The sequence below is a fragment of the Phascolarctos cinereus genome, unplaced genomic scaffold (genome assembly GCF_003287225.1).
Source record: "Phascolarctos cinereus isolate Bilbo 61053 unplaced genomic scaffold, phaCin_HiC Scaffold_4;HRSCAF=312, whole genome shotgun sequence".
Classification (NCBI taxonomy): Eukaryota; Metazoa; Chordata; class Mammalia; order Diprotodontia; family Phascolarctidae; genus Phascolarctos; species Phascolarctos cinereus.
This window is the reverse complement of record NW_027555847.1, coordinates 10,222,653-10,237,314: the sequence shown is the minus strand read 5'-3', so window position 1 is coordinate 10,237,314 and position 14,662 is coordinate 10,222,653. Positions and strand designations below refer to the sequence as shown.

General features: G+C 40.9%; 1 protein-coding gene across 1 annotated transcript in view; it reads left to right on the top strand.

Moving 5' to 3' along the window:
* Positions 1 to 14,662, top strand: part of NME8 (NME/NM23 family member 8) — a 59,308-nt gene that overhangs the window by 36,463 nt on the left and 8,183 nt on the right. Inside the window, exons 11-13 of the mRNA XM_020964442.2 lie at positions 4,740 to 4,884; positions 13,544 to 13,639; positions 14,422 to 14,573. Of these exons, the coding sequence (XP_020820101.1) occupies positions 4,740 to 4,884; positions 13,544 to 13,639; positions 14,422 to 14,573 (393 nt within the window). The remainder of the gene's footprint in view (positions 1 to 4,739; positions 4,885 to 13,543; positions 13,640 to 14,421; positions 14,574 to 14,662) is intronic.

The following is a 14,662-nucleotide window of genomic DNA, read 5'->3' as shown; positions in this document are numbered from 1 at the left end:
TAGAGTCAGCTCTTTGTGTGTAGTCAGAGCATCAAAGATTACATTCATAAAGAATAAAGATAAGAAAACAGTGTGAGATGACAACGGTTCCAATCTGACCTGGCTAAACCAGCCTTGGGGCTTAGATCCTGAGAGTCACCTGGGCAAATCCATCCCTGGTTGTTTGAGGCTCAGGTCACGTCTGTCATTCCATGGATTTTAGATTTGGGGAAGGCTGGAGCCCCGGCAGGGGTGGCTGCAGGCAGAGATAACACATTCGAGCCTGTGTGCATCCTTGGCTTCCAAAGAACTAGCCATCAGTGAAGGGATGTCTGAAACCGGGATGGCCTTTGGTTCCCAGCCTGAAAGTCATGCCTAACTCGTCCCCCACCCTCATGCCCGGTGGCTAACCTTTTGCCAAGTCTTACCAGTGCCACCTCCTCTCTATATGTCACATCCTCCCCTTCACTCCATTTACACGACTAGCCCCTAGTTTAGTCTCTCATCTCCTGGTCTACCTCATTGACTGGCTCCAGTCTCTCCTTGTTCCAGTCCAGCCTTCACATCCTGCCAAACTGATATTCCTAAAGCACAAGTCTGACCACGTCACTTTCCTGCTCAGGCATCTTCCATGGCTTCCAATGATATTTAGGATGAAATAAAACCGGTATTTGATATTTAAGCTCTTCACGGTCTAGTTCCAACCTATCTTTTATTGAAAATAAATTTCTATTGCTATCTTTTGTCTTCATATAATTTTATAACAGATTTTGAAAGGAGAAAAAAGAAACAGCTCAGTAAAGCTAACCAATGTATCAAAAAAGTCCGACCATTTATATGGTATTCCACATCCACAGTCCTCAACATTTGCAAAGAAGTGGGAGGAAGTTCCCTATCTCTTTTTTTGAATCCAAGCTCATTCATTACAATCCGACAGAATTCGGTTCTGATTTTGTTGCTGGCCTTTCCACTTTCACTGTTATGGTCATTGTGTAAATTGTTTGAATTCTGCTCACTTTGCTCTGAGTGAGTTCCCGCTGCTCTGTAGTCGTCATTTCTTACAGCATAGGAGCCATCTACTACTATTCAATCCAACTGATGGGCATCAGTTGTTTCCGGTTTTTGACACTACAAAAAAGTATAGCCATAAATATTTGGGTGTTTACGGGGCTTTCTGTTTTGTTTTTGAGTTCTTGGGAGTATATACTTAGCAGTGGAATTCCTAGGTCAGAATGAACGGACGTTTTGGTCACTTTCTTCATAAAAATGTGCTTTCTAGAATGGTTGCACCAAATGACAAGTCTCCCAACAGTGCATTAATGTGCCTATCTTTTCACGGTCCCTCTAGCATTGACTATTCTCATCTTTTGTCATCTTTGACAGTTTTCTGGGTGTGAGATAAAATCTCAGAGTTGTTATGTTTTATATTTCTCTTAATACTAGTGATGAAGGGTAATTTTTCCTATAGCTGTTAATACTTTTCACCACTTCTTTGGTAACTTTGTTCACGTCCTTTGAGCCCTCATCTATTGGGGAATGGCTTTTGGCTTTATGTAATTCTGTTAGTTACCTATCTATGTCCGACGTTAGAGCCCTATTAAAGTTATTTGATTCCAACCTATTTTTTTCCAGACTGATTTCATATTCTTTTCCTTTACATTCTCTCTATTCCATCCAAGGTGGACTATTCGCTATTCCCCATCTGCGACACCTCCCACTTTTTTACCTTTGCATATAGGCGGTTGTCCGCACCTGCAATGCTTTCCACTTTACTTCTGCCTCTTGAAATCTCAGATTAAGCGCCACCTCTTCCAAGATTCCTTTCTGTTTTTACTTCTTCCTCCTCTCCTTGAGGTCAGTCAATTGTGAGTCAGAAGGGGAGGTCCCTAAAAGAAAGCGTATCTTGTCATTTCTGGGTGTATTCTGCGGCATCCTTGTAAATGTGCACAGACCAGGAAAAGGGACTATGGAAAGTGGATTCCTTTTGTGGGTTGTCAGAGCGCCATCTGGGAACAGTGAAGGATATTGCAACCATTAGTAAAGTCCATTCAAATGCGTTGCTGGCTAGCGCCACCTGGTGGGGAACACACACACACACACACACACACACACACAACACACACACACACACACACACACACACTCTCTCTCTCTCTCTCTCTCTCTCTCTCTCTCTCTCTCTCTCTCTGTAGCTGGTTACATAATTAATTAGTTGTTCAGTTATATGGTAGCTGCTCTCTCTGAAGATGCAGAAAGCATAGCAGGAGTTAGGTTGTGGATGGGTATGCCTGGCACCAAGTACACACAACCGGTCACATTATCGGGGCACATTTTCTTAGTGTAGAATGGAAGCTTTTTCTATGTGTATTTATCTATTTTTTTAAAATGTTAATTAACTAATTAGTTGATTAGTTTTTAGTTGTCAACAATTACTTGCATAAGCTTTTTAATTTTAAATTTTCTCCTCCCTCCCCGCCTCCCTCCCTAAGATGGCATGCAATATGATACAGGCTGTACCTATACATTCCTATTTAATATATTTTCACATTATTCATGTTATAAAGAAGAATTAGAACGAATAGGAGGAACCACAAGGAAGAAGAAACAAAACAAAACAGAAGAAAAAAAAGAGCAAATAGTAGGCTTTAATCTGCATTCAAACTCCATAGTTCTTTTTCTGGATGTGGATAGCATTTTCTACCATGAGACTTTTGGAGATGTCTTAGATTCTTGCATTACTGAGAAGAGCCAAGTCTATCAAAGTCAGTCATTGTACAATGTGGCTGTTACTGTGTACAACGTTCTCCTGGTTCTGCTCACTTCACTCAGCATCAGACCATACAAGTGTTTCCAGGTTTTTCTGAAGTCAGCCTGCTTATCATTTCTTATAGCACAAAAGTATTCCATTACATTCATATACCACAACTTGTTCAGCCATTCCCCAGTTGATAGGCATCCTCTCAATTTCCAATTTTTTGCTACGTCAGAAAGAGCTGCTATAAATATTTTTTGCACATGTGGGTCCTTTTTGCATTTTTATAATCTCTTTGGGATACAGCCCTAGAAGCGCTATTGCTGGGTCAAAGGGTATGCACATTTTTATAGCCCTTTGGGCATAGTTCCAAATTGTTCTCCAAAATGGTTGAATCATTTCACAACTCCACGAACAATGCATCAGTATTCCAATTTTCCCCCATCTTCTCCAACATTTATCATTTTCCTGTTTTGTCATGTTGGCCAGTCTGATAGGTGTGATGTGGTACCTCGGAGTTGTTTTGGTTTGCATTTCTCTAATCAATAATGATTTAGAGCATTTTTTCATATGACTATAGATGGCTTTAATTTCTTCAGCTGAAAACTGCCTGTTCATATCATTTGACCATTTATCAATTGGGGAATGGCTTGTGTTCTTATGAATTTGACTTAGTTCTCTATCTATTTTAGAAATGAGGCCCTTATCAGAAACACTAGTTGTAAAAATTCTTTCCTAGTTTTCTGCTTCCCTCCTAATCTTGGTTGCATTGCCTTCGTGTGTAAACTTTTCAATTTAATGTAATCAAAATTATCCATTTTGCATTTCGTAATGTTCTCTATGTCCTGTTTGGTCATGAAGTTCTTCTGTTCTCCATAAATCTGACAGGTAAACAATTCCTTGCTCTCCTAGTTTGCTTATACCATCAGACTTTATATCTAAATTGTAGACCCATTTTGATTTTTTTTTTTTGGTACATGGTGTAAGATTTTTGTCTATGCCTGATTTATGCTTTTTTCTAGTTTTCCCAACAGTTTTTTACCAAATAGCGATGCAAGTTGGGGTCTTTGGGTTTATCAAATAGTAGGTTACTATAGTCATTGACTACTGTGTCTTGCATACCCAACCTACTCCACTGATCCACCCTCTATTTCTTAGCCAGTACCAAGTAGTGTTGATGCTTGCTGCTTTATAATACAATTTAAGATCTGGAATGGCTAGGCTGCCTTCCCTTGCCTTTCTTTTCATTTGTTCCTTTGATATTCTGGACCTTTTGTTATTCCAAATGAATCTTGCTATTATTTTATCTAGCTCTATAAAATAATTTTTGGTAGTTTGATTGGTATGGCACTGAATAAGTAAATTAACTTAGGTAAAATTGTCATTTTTATTATATTAGCTCAGCCTACCCATGAGCAACTGATGTTTTTCCAATTATTTAGATCTAAGTTTATTTTTGTGAAAAGTGTTTTGTAATTGTGTTCACATAGTTCCTGGGTTCTTTGTGTATTTATTAAGAGGGTTTTGTTTTTTGGGTTAAAAAAAAATCATTCTGTGGGGGGGCAGACCAGAAGGGGGAGATAATAAACATTTAAAAAATAAATTTAAGAAATTTAAAAGTGAATTAAGAGAAGAAATACAAGGTCCCTGAGGGCAAGACCGATTTTGGTTTTGCTTTGTTTCCCTAGCACCCAGCATAGTGCCTGTCCATGGTAGACAATCAAAGAATGCTTGTTGGATTGAACTGAATAGTACTTGGTATCAATGGAGGACCCATGGGAGGTCCTGTGGCTCTAGTTCAGAAGAGCTTTCCCTGGCCAAAGACCTCCAATTTTACTTGGTGCCCCATGGGAACAGCAGGAAGGCTTGTTTGGCCAACAGACTGCCACTGGCACCAACTGGTGCCTGTTTGTCTGTAAGAACCAGGACTCCCTCTGCAGGGCTGCCTGCCCCTGATCCCCCAAGCAGCTGGCCACAGTGTGCTGACAGTTGTCTTTCTCTTCTTAAGAGGATGTCCTAGAGCTCCTCCAGAAGGAAGGCTTTGTGGCAAAAATGCAAAAACAGCTGTTCTTGACCGAGGAGGAAGCCAAAACATTCTACAGCCATCACAAGTATTACGACTATTTCTCAACTCTGATAGAACATGTCAGCAGGTACAGTATGCTTTGAGAGAGTCATTGACATCTCTGAGAAATGTCATTCCAGAGTGGGAGAGACCAGCTGATCATGTGAGTCCCTGGGAATCGCTACAAGACCCTGGCTCTCTCTTACGGCATTTATTTTTCCAGATTTATCCACAATTCATTTATATAACCCTGAAAGGGGGGAGGGGATGAATTTATTGCAAGCACTATTGTGTCCATTTTACAAATGAGAAAACTGAGATTAATGGAGGTTAAGGAGTGGTGTGGCTGGATTTGAACTGAGGAAGACCTGACTCAGCTGCTTAGTAGCTGTGCACCTCAGATAGTTACCTAACCTCTCTGGGCTTCAGCTTCTCCATATGTGCAATAAAGAGGTTGGGTGCCATAACCAATAAAATCCCTCCCAGCTCAAAGTCTGTGATGCCATGACTTTGCTATGGTCATGCAACTAGTAAGTGTCAGGGCTAAGATTTGCACTCTTTTTTTTTCTTGACTTGAAATTCATAATGGGAATTGCATTCATTTATACTGATTTGTGCTAGCTTCAGTTTCAGAGAGTGATGTTTTCTAATCTCACTCCCAAATCCTGGGGAGCAACCGTATTTGGAGCCTGCAACCCCTTGAATATGGCGAGTATAGTATGGTATTTTAACTGCAAGACATGGGCTGTCCCTCTCTAAGAGGCAACATAGTATGTTAGGTAAGGCCCTGGATGGGGAGTAGGGTAAGAAGTGGATTAGAATCTTGTCTTTGACACTTATGGGTTGTGTGACCATAGACAAGTTATATAACTTCTTTGTCTCCATTTTCTTATCTTTAAAATGGGAATAATAACATCATTTGTGCTTATCTAATAAGATTTATCTGGGATCACATGAGATAATGAATATAAAATGCTTTACAAATTTTAAAGAGGAACACAAATGTCTGATGATAATGATTAGTAGTTAATTCAATACCATTGAATTACACAAATGAGTGCCATGAAAATCAGTTATTATTTTTAGGAAAATTTAAAAATATTGGCAGATGACCAAAATCTGTTAACTACGTTTTTAAAAAGGGGTACTTACCTTTGTAAAGAAGTGATCTCAAAGCCAGGAAGAGTGGAATGTAAATCCTGCCTAGGGGAGCGTGGCTCTGCAACCTTGGGCAAATCACAGAACCTCTCAATATTCTAGGCAATGCCCCACAACTATAAGTTTCAGAGAAGGTGCCAACTTGAAATGGCAGAGGTATTGTGCTCCTCTGAGAATTCACATCAAATTACAGATCACACCTCTATCCTTATTTAAATAGAAAAGACTGTTAGAACTGTCAAAAGAAGGGGGGGGAAAAGAGCTTCTGAGTTGTGTTTAGGGTCAGCTTTGTTGGGATGAAAAGTTTATGCAGTCATGTAAGCGCATGAAAGTGTTCTCTCAGGCTGCCACGGCGATGTCAGAGAAAGCTCTGGATTTCTGCCAGTCACCGATGGCTTCTCTACCTCGGCCAGAGTAATCTAAGTAAGGGGCTGTCTCTAGCTTAGCATTACAGCCAAAGTTAGAAATCATGACAGAATGTTGATGTCAAGGAAGAAGGAAGCACTCAAAAACCTGTTTATAACATAAAACTGGACAAAATAGAACATAGAATCCCACAGAGCCCAGAGAAGATAGTAAGCCGTCCATTGCTTAATGGACACCAGCAATATTTTTGGGAAATTCCATCAATTCAATACACCTCAAATATGGTTAGTTTTTAGCACTCAGTCTTCCAAGGACAATGCCTACACAGTAGACTCTACAGGCATTTTCTTTTAATACATATATTTTTTTTAAATTCTGAAATTAAATGTCAAGAAAAGAGCATCTTCACACACACAGCAGAATACAAAAAGAGGATTCTATATTGGCATGAATCTCCATTTCATACTGTTTGTTTTTAAAATATGTATATATGTATGTGTGCATATATGTATATATGTACATATATAAAACAAATTTTACACATTACTTCTAAATCTTTCTTTCTTGTTCATGCTTCCTTCTGAACTTCCTTCTGTTTTGAGCATTAAAAAAGTTATAATGACCTAGTTTTTTTGCCTCAATATTGAGAATCTCCTCTTCCTCTTAACACCTTCCTAATTAAAAAGCTGAAAGAGAGGAAGCAAAAAAATAAAAACAAATCCCAACTCTCATAGTAATCAAAGACAAGCAAAATGAATCCTTATGCTGCTCATGTCCAAAAATGCATGCCTCTGATCCTCGTGTCTATTACTTCCCTGTCAGGATATGTATAACATGTTTCATTATCTCACTGATTTTTTTGTGCAGTTCTAGGGTGGTAGAAGTCACTCATTGTAGTTCTTTGTTAGATTTCTGGATCATTATTTCATCTGGTGTGAACTTCAGGCTTTTGCTAGAGTAAGTGTATGGGAGCTGGGCTGTCTGTTTCCCATTCAAGCAGTCATGTTCAGTCTATTTATCTTCCTCAAACATTTCTCACAGAGTGATGAAACACAATGGACTCTTGTGCTCTACTGTCTAGGATGAGTCTCCGCCATTACATCTGTATGTGATTGTATGAGCTCAGGTGAAAAGGAACTCCTAGTGAGGTCATGGTCATTGCTTGTGAGAACTAAGGCAGCAGTCTTCCTGGCTTCCTGTCCTTTTTCCTGAAGCTGGTTCTGGATCTGGCTATTGTTTGGTTTCTATAGTACCAGAGTCATCTGCTCCTTTCAACTATATTTGGTTTGCATGTGGTCATTTTCTCCACAACTATAGCAGAAAGTAGGGATGTCCCTCTGATTTTCCCCTTAGGACAGTATGTGTGTGTGTGTGTGTGTGTGTGTGTGTGTGTGTGTGTGTGTGTGTGTGTAAGCATGACCTTACTCTCTTCTTCAGGCATTATTGCCCCATCACCACCAACCTCTGGTGTTCATATGAATTAAGTTACTTGGCTTTCCCCCTCTGTGCTGAAAGGTAGATGCCTCAAAATGCAGAGCTTTTGCTTTGATGTTTTACCCCTCCAAGGACTTTGTGAAGTTTTGTAAACAAGTTCTCCATGTCACATCTGGGTTGGCACTAATCAAGCTTCCCATAAATCAGTAAGTTTTTGTATTGAGACTCTGCATCAGCCTACCGTTCTTCATTGTCAGAGTCTGTGCTAAGAGCAGTAGTCACCTTTCCCCAAACTCCTATCCCTCATGAAAGGTTTCAAGACCGTCCTCAAGACTTGGTTGGCTCAGGGGATTCAAAGTTCAGCCTGCTGATATCACTGCCTGGTCACCTGAGTACAAAACAGGTACCCGTCATTGCTCAGCTGGTGGAGCAGAATGTGCCACTCCAGGAAGGAAGCTTCCTTAGCAGAATGAAGGCAAGGGTGCCTCAGTACCTGCCTTTGTTGGGTTTCCGGTTGTGGCCCCGTGCATCTCCTTTTGTTAACTGAAGAATGTCCTACAAGAGCCTCATTTTGTTCCAATTGTTGAACCCAAATGGCCAGAGGACTGGTCTGAGTCAGGGCCAGCCTAGAATGGACACTTTCCAATTCTGCACTTCATTGGCACCCATTACAACCACGTCTCATATGCTTGTTCCCTAGGAGGGCAAAAATCCTCTCCTGAGAAAGTTACTAACATCATCCTCTCTCCCAGCACCCATCCAGCCTTACATTGGCCACCATGTATGGCCTTCACACCTGAGGTAGACTGCAGATCTTACATTCAGGTGAGAGTTCCACACATGACTTAAGGGAATTGGCCCCCTTCTATGAAGCATTAATGATCTGTCTCTCACTAACTTAGTGAACCTAGTTTTGGACTCTATGCCGCTGATTAGTTCAGGGGAGATATCCCTATGTACATGTAGGTAGAGGCAATAGCCTTGGACAAATATGCACTCTCATATGAACCTTGGCTTTGCTTTAGTATTCTTTATGTGTGAAAAATGTGAATATATTACAAACTTAAAGCTCAGTTCTGTGTGGATTTTGTGTTGTATCTTCCCTCCTTAACACTGTGAGTCACATAATTCCACCCCCTCAGATGAAAGATTTTGCAGCAACTCGCAGGCATTGTCCACTAACTGAATGTTTTCAAGTAGTTGTGAATAGTGAAATAGGAGTAGTAATTCACATAGCATATTCATAATGGATTCTTCTGACCATGTTCCCATATATACTTTTATACTTCGTTTTAACATTCATTTTTATAGATTTTAAGTCCTCAATTGTCTCCTGCCCTTACTCATTGAGAAGGCAATCAATACGGTATGAAGTACATGTGGATACACTTTTCTAGGAATCTTCAGGGATCATAGCATCCTCTTTCCTATAAACGGGCCCTGGTCCATATAGCAGTCATCTCTGGTTATTAGCCTCCACAGTTGACAGTATCTTCTAAATACCAGATTCATATCTTCACAGTGTTGGCCCATAATGGCAATATTTACCCAGTTACTAAGAGTAATAGAACAATTAAGCAAACAGTTAGTTAAATATAACAATGCAAATTAGCAGCCAGAAGGACATTCAAATAAACAGAATGAAATGGTGGTCATAAAATGGTTACCATACTCACTGGCATCATCAAGGAACAAATATTAACATTGTAAATGTTCAATTAGCGCAGAGTTCAGCTCATTATTTAATCCATAACTTGAGAAGCAATTCCAAAAGAAAACTGAAACAATCCCAAAACAAAAGGAAAGTAAACACAAAACAACAGAATTAATACAAAAGAAAATCCTAATCCAGTAGCAGCAAAGGAGAAGAAAGTAAAGTACCGCTGCTAGCAATGAAATTCTGCAACAAAGGAAATTGCACATGAAAACCCAAAGGAAAAGAAAGGAAAATTTAAAAGAGTTCGAAATTGAATTAAACCAAAGTCAACATACAATAATATTTTTAAAAGTATTCAGTATTGGGCTAAATTTAGGTCAAACTCTAAAAGAAGGATGAATTAATGAAATGTTAAAATGAAAGTTCTGAGGAGTTGAAGAAAAAGCCAAGATCAAAATGAAAACCTTTAAATGCTTGTAAAATACTGCCAGCAGTCTGTCTTCAAAGAAGCCAAAGAAACAAGGATTGGGGTGATAACTCCCGAAGCAAAGAAAAAGACAACTGTAGGTAAATGCGCCCCTCCCCCAACTCTCCATTTCTAACACCGGCTGTCATTTTGGAGCTTGCAGGTCTGTTCTTTACCGCTTTCCATCTCTTCCACGGAGTTTCGCCTCAAGGATATGTGGTCACACCCTCAGCCCACCAGGCTTGAAGCAATCATTCTTCCAAGGGAAATCAAAGCGACCTCTGAGTTCAAGGTTGAGGGTTCTGCTTGCTTGAATAATAATGTCATTCATAAAACTAAACCGTGACTTTCTAGCCCCCAGGGCATCCAGACTCCCCAGACTGGAATTGCAGTGTTCTTGTCAGGTAAGATCTGAACCCTCTCAGGGCTTACCTAGCTATGAACGCTCTAATTCTGACTGAGGACCTTACTGGAAGTAAACTAAGGGATCCAGCTTACACAATATGACCAATGGTGACGTGGCCCCATAGGACACAGCTGATGGGAGAGAGACGGGGAGGAAAAAGAAGACTCCCCCCCTGCAGTTAATGGGCCCCAGAGACACAAGGAGAGAAGTCACTCGCCACCAGGCCTCCCTTGAAATCTGCTTTCTGGGGAAGCTGACCTTGACTGGGGTGTGTGTGTGTGTGGGGGGTAGTTGTTCTCCATCTCACTGGGGAGGGTGGAAGGGGTATAAAGTGTAAGGAGTCTAAAAAGTTTAGTTTCTCTGAGATCATATCAATCCGTAGAATCCTAGATCTAGAGCTTAGGGGCCATCTAGACCAGTCCTCTTATTTTACAGTTGAGTAAACTGAGTCCTGGAGATGTCAAATAACTTATCCAAGTTCACACTGGATGTAGAAAGTTCTACAGATGTAGAAGCAGGATGTGAAGCAAGGTCACAGAATTCTAGGATTTGAGAGTTGGAAGGGATCTTAGTATCTTTTTAATCCAAGTTATATGTGAAAGGAATCCCCACTGTAGATGGAGCTCCTGGCACTCATGGGCTGTCATGGCCAGATAATTCCTGATTCATGGTAAGTCATAAAGCACTCTATAAATGCTGGGCATAGGCATCATGACACCATATACAAAATCAGCTTAGCCAAAATTAGACCATTTTTTCTGATTCTAAGGAGAATGGGGTATTCAAATGGAAAATATTTCTAGTGAAAAAAAATCACCTTTAGTTTCTCTTACTTCCCAAGGAAATCTATTTTTAAAAAATTTAGGGTATATATGAGTGTGAAATGTCTTTCTGAACTAAAGGGTTTTTGTTGGTTTGGTTTTTTGCTTAGAGATGGGGAAAATTGACATTAGAGAGATGTGGAAAAAATTCTCTTTTGTCATTAAGCCATCCACATTCGAGGAATTCTCATAACAACAATGCCCATTTTTGTTGTGCTTCAGTGTTTTCAAAGCACTATCCTCACAACAGCCCTGTGAAGGAGGCCTTACAAATGTCATCAATTCCAATTTACAGACGAGGAAATGGAGGCATGGAGGAGTTTAGTGGCTTTCCTGGGATCACACAGTACATAGAAGTGTACAGTTGGGGAGTTCCAAAGGATTTGCCCCAAGAACTATTGGCTCTCCTTACCCTGGTCAGGAGCTGATGAGTTCTTGATTCTTAGTGAAATTTTGGAATTTAGGCAAACCTATTAGGTTCCCCAGCTAATTCATATAATTTGGAATCTCAATGATTCAATAATTTCAATAATAGGTATTTTATATTAAATATCAATTGGAGATTATTTCAAGTCTATGTCCAGTTTGATTGTTTTTGAAATGGTTTCTGGCTTAGTCAGTAATATACTGCATTTGTATTATATTGCCCTAGCACCCAATGAATACTTATTCATTCATTCATTCACTGCTTCCTCATCTCTGTCTATTAGCTTCCTTCAAGCTCCACTTTCACCTTCTCCATGAAACCCGGCCCCACTCCTCAGTGACTCTCTCCCTCTTCTGACCTTGCTGTACTCTGAAATGAGCAAACTCGAATTTGTATCCCATTTATCTGTGCACAGGCCTTCTTCTTCTACCAGATTCAGTCAATCAGTTAACAAACATTTATGAAGTGCCCACTACGTGCCTGGCCCTTGCTAGGCACTGGGATACACAGAAAAGCAAACCTCCCATAGCTGTCCCTGCCCTCAAGGAGCTCCCAGTGCACTGGGGTAGACAACACGCTAACAGCTATGTGCAAACAAGACGTAAGCAGGTTAAATTGGATATGCTGAACACAAGGGAGGCAGTAAGATTAAGGAGAACTGAGAAGGGTAGTCCTTTAACTGAGGCTTGACGAAGGCCAGGGAAGTGAAGAGGTGGAAGAAAAGAGAAAGAGAATTCCAGGCAAAGGGGACAAACTATGAGAATGCTGGGGGTTGGGACATAACATGTCCTGAGTAAAGAGCAAGGCAGTCAATGTCACTAGATTGTACAGTACATGGAGGGGAGGAAGGTGTAAGAAGATTAGAAAGGTAGGAGCCGGCCAGGTTAAGAAAGACTTGGTAAACCAAATTTTTCTTTTGAGGCAATTGGGGTTAAGTGACTTGCCCAGGGTCACATAGCTAGTAAGTGTCAAGTGTTTGAGGCCAGATTTGAACTTACGTCTTCCTGAGTCCAGGGCTGGTGCTCTATCCACTGTGCCACCTAGTTGCCCCTAGGAAAGGCTTTGAAAGCCAAACAGAATACAGTGTCAAAGGCTGCAGAGAAGTCAAGAAGGATGAAGACTGAGAAAAGAGCATTAGATTTGGAAATTAAGAGATCATTAGTAACTTTGGAGAGAGCAGTTTTAGTTGAATGGTGAGCTCAAAAGCCCGAGCATGGAGTGTTGAGACTGGGAGGAAAGGAAGTGGATTACCTAGTGTAGGTGGCTTTCTCAAGGAGTTTACCCACAGAAAGGGAGGAGAGTCATGGAATGATAGCTAGCAAGGAAGAAAGGATCTACTGAGGGCTTTTTGAGGATGGAGGAGATATGGACATGTTTTTGACATTAGGAAAGGAGTTGGTAAATAGGAAGTTCCTGGAGATAAGTGAGAGAGTAGGGAAGAGAGAGATGATCCGCTGAAGAAGGTGGGGTGGAATGGGATTGCTTACACATGCAGAGGGGTTCAAAGTTCCTTGAGGCTAGGTCCTAGCTATCTTTATATTTCCCTCATTACCTCATTGGTACTTTGCACAAAGTCAATGTTCATTGAGTAAATGAATGAATGAGAATAGTGATGGGGTCTTGGTCTGGGATTTCATTGTATAGAGAACTCACAGATGAGGAAACTTCTTCCATCTTTGGGGTTTGGAATCTTCTCTGCAATTTAGGGTCTCAGAGTTGCCTCTATCATTGGGAAGTTAAGTGGCTTGTCCAGGGCCACACACATAGTATGTGTCAGAGGCAGGACTTGGCCACAGGTCTTCTTGGCTTTGAGGTCCACTATTCATCCACAGTATGTGATCTCTGTGTCTGTCTGTTTCTGTCTCTGTGTCTCTCCCCCTCCCTTCTTCCTTCCCTTCTTCCCCGCACTGAAACACACATGTACAATTAACTACAGCACGCGTATTTCGTAGGTTGGATTTTCTCTTCAGTACTTAACTATTCGCCTCTCCCCCACCTTTATTTTTTCCCAGTGCTCCAATTCTGGCACTTTGTTTAGAACGAGTAAATGCTGTGTTCTACTGGCGATATATACTGGGCCCAACGGCTGCTGATGAAAACCCTACCAGGTACTTCCTAGCAGAGGTCTCCAACCTTTTCTAGAATATCAGGGTAGGAAGGGAAAGCATCAAACATAACAACTGAAATGGAGTCCTGAGTAATTAAAATGCTCCACCTTGGCTCAAGAGAAGACAGAGGAAAACACCAACGCTCTTTCTCTTTGCAGAAATGGGGGGTGATGGGTCTGGAACATGGCGTAGACTGCTAGATTTGATTGATGAATTGACTATCAAGTCCCGCTGAACTTTTATTTTCTACCTATTTCTTTATTCTGTATTTTTCTTTCATGATTAATGGCTCTCACCTTGGAAATGAAGGTGATATAAAAACAAGAGATACCAGTAAGTTTTAGAGTTGGCAATATACCGTCTCCAGAGACATTAGGGAATCATCTCAAGATGGCCCATTTTGTATTCCTCATTCCTGGCCCTGAGCTACTCAGAGAGGAAGGACCACACGAAGTATTTCTCATTTTGACAAAGATCATTCCTGAATGATTGTGTTAAGCAGGTCCTGATCTAGGTAGCCTGACCCCCTCTCCACCCTGATCCACTCCCAGCTGGTTTTCAGAGGCATGGCTTTGTAGCCCCATCCCCCCCCTCCCACTGGTGAAGTTGATGTTGTTGAACCCAAGTGCATCCGCTTTATCCCACTGCTCATTTGCTCCAATGTGAAGGTCTTTTTGGCCCCAAAGCCTGCTTACAAAGAGAGTGTCAGTTTCTCAATATTGATGAGAGATCAAGAGGGATTTACAGAGTTGGACTTTTAAAACTTTTCTTCTTTTTAAAAGTTTACGGAATATTCTTGGCCCAGAACATTGTCATTTCAACCAAAGCCATGGAAAGGATTCCCTACAGAACTTAAATGAAGAAATTCTCTTCTGCTTTCCTTATGAGCGCACTGTGGCATTGATCAAGCCTCATGCCTTCCAGGACCTGAGGGGTGAGCATTTAAATGCACAGGTCAAGCTCACTGGAGTGTCCGGTTCTCTTTTGTTAATACGAGTCTCATTAGATGAAGGCCCCGCCCAT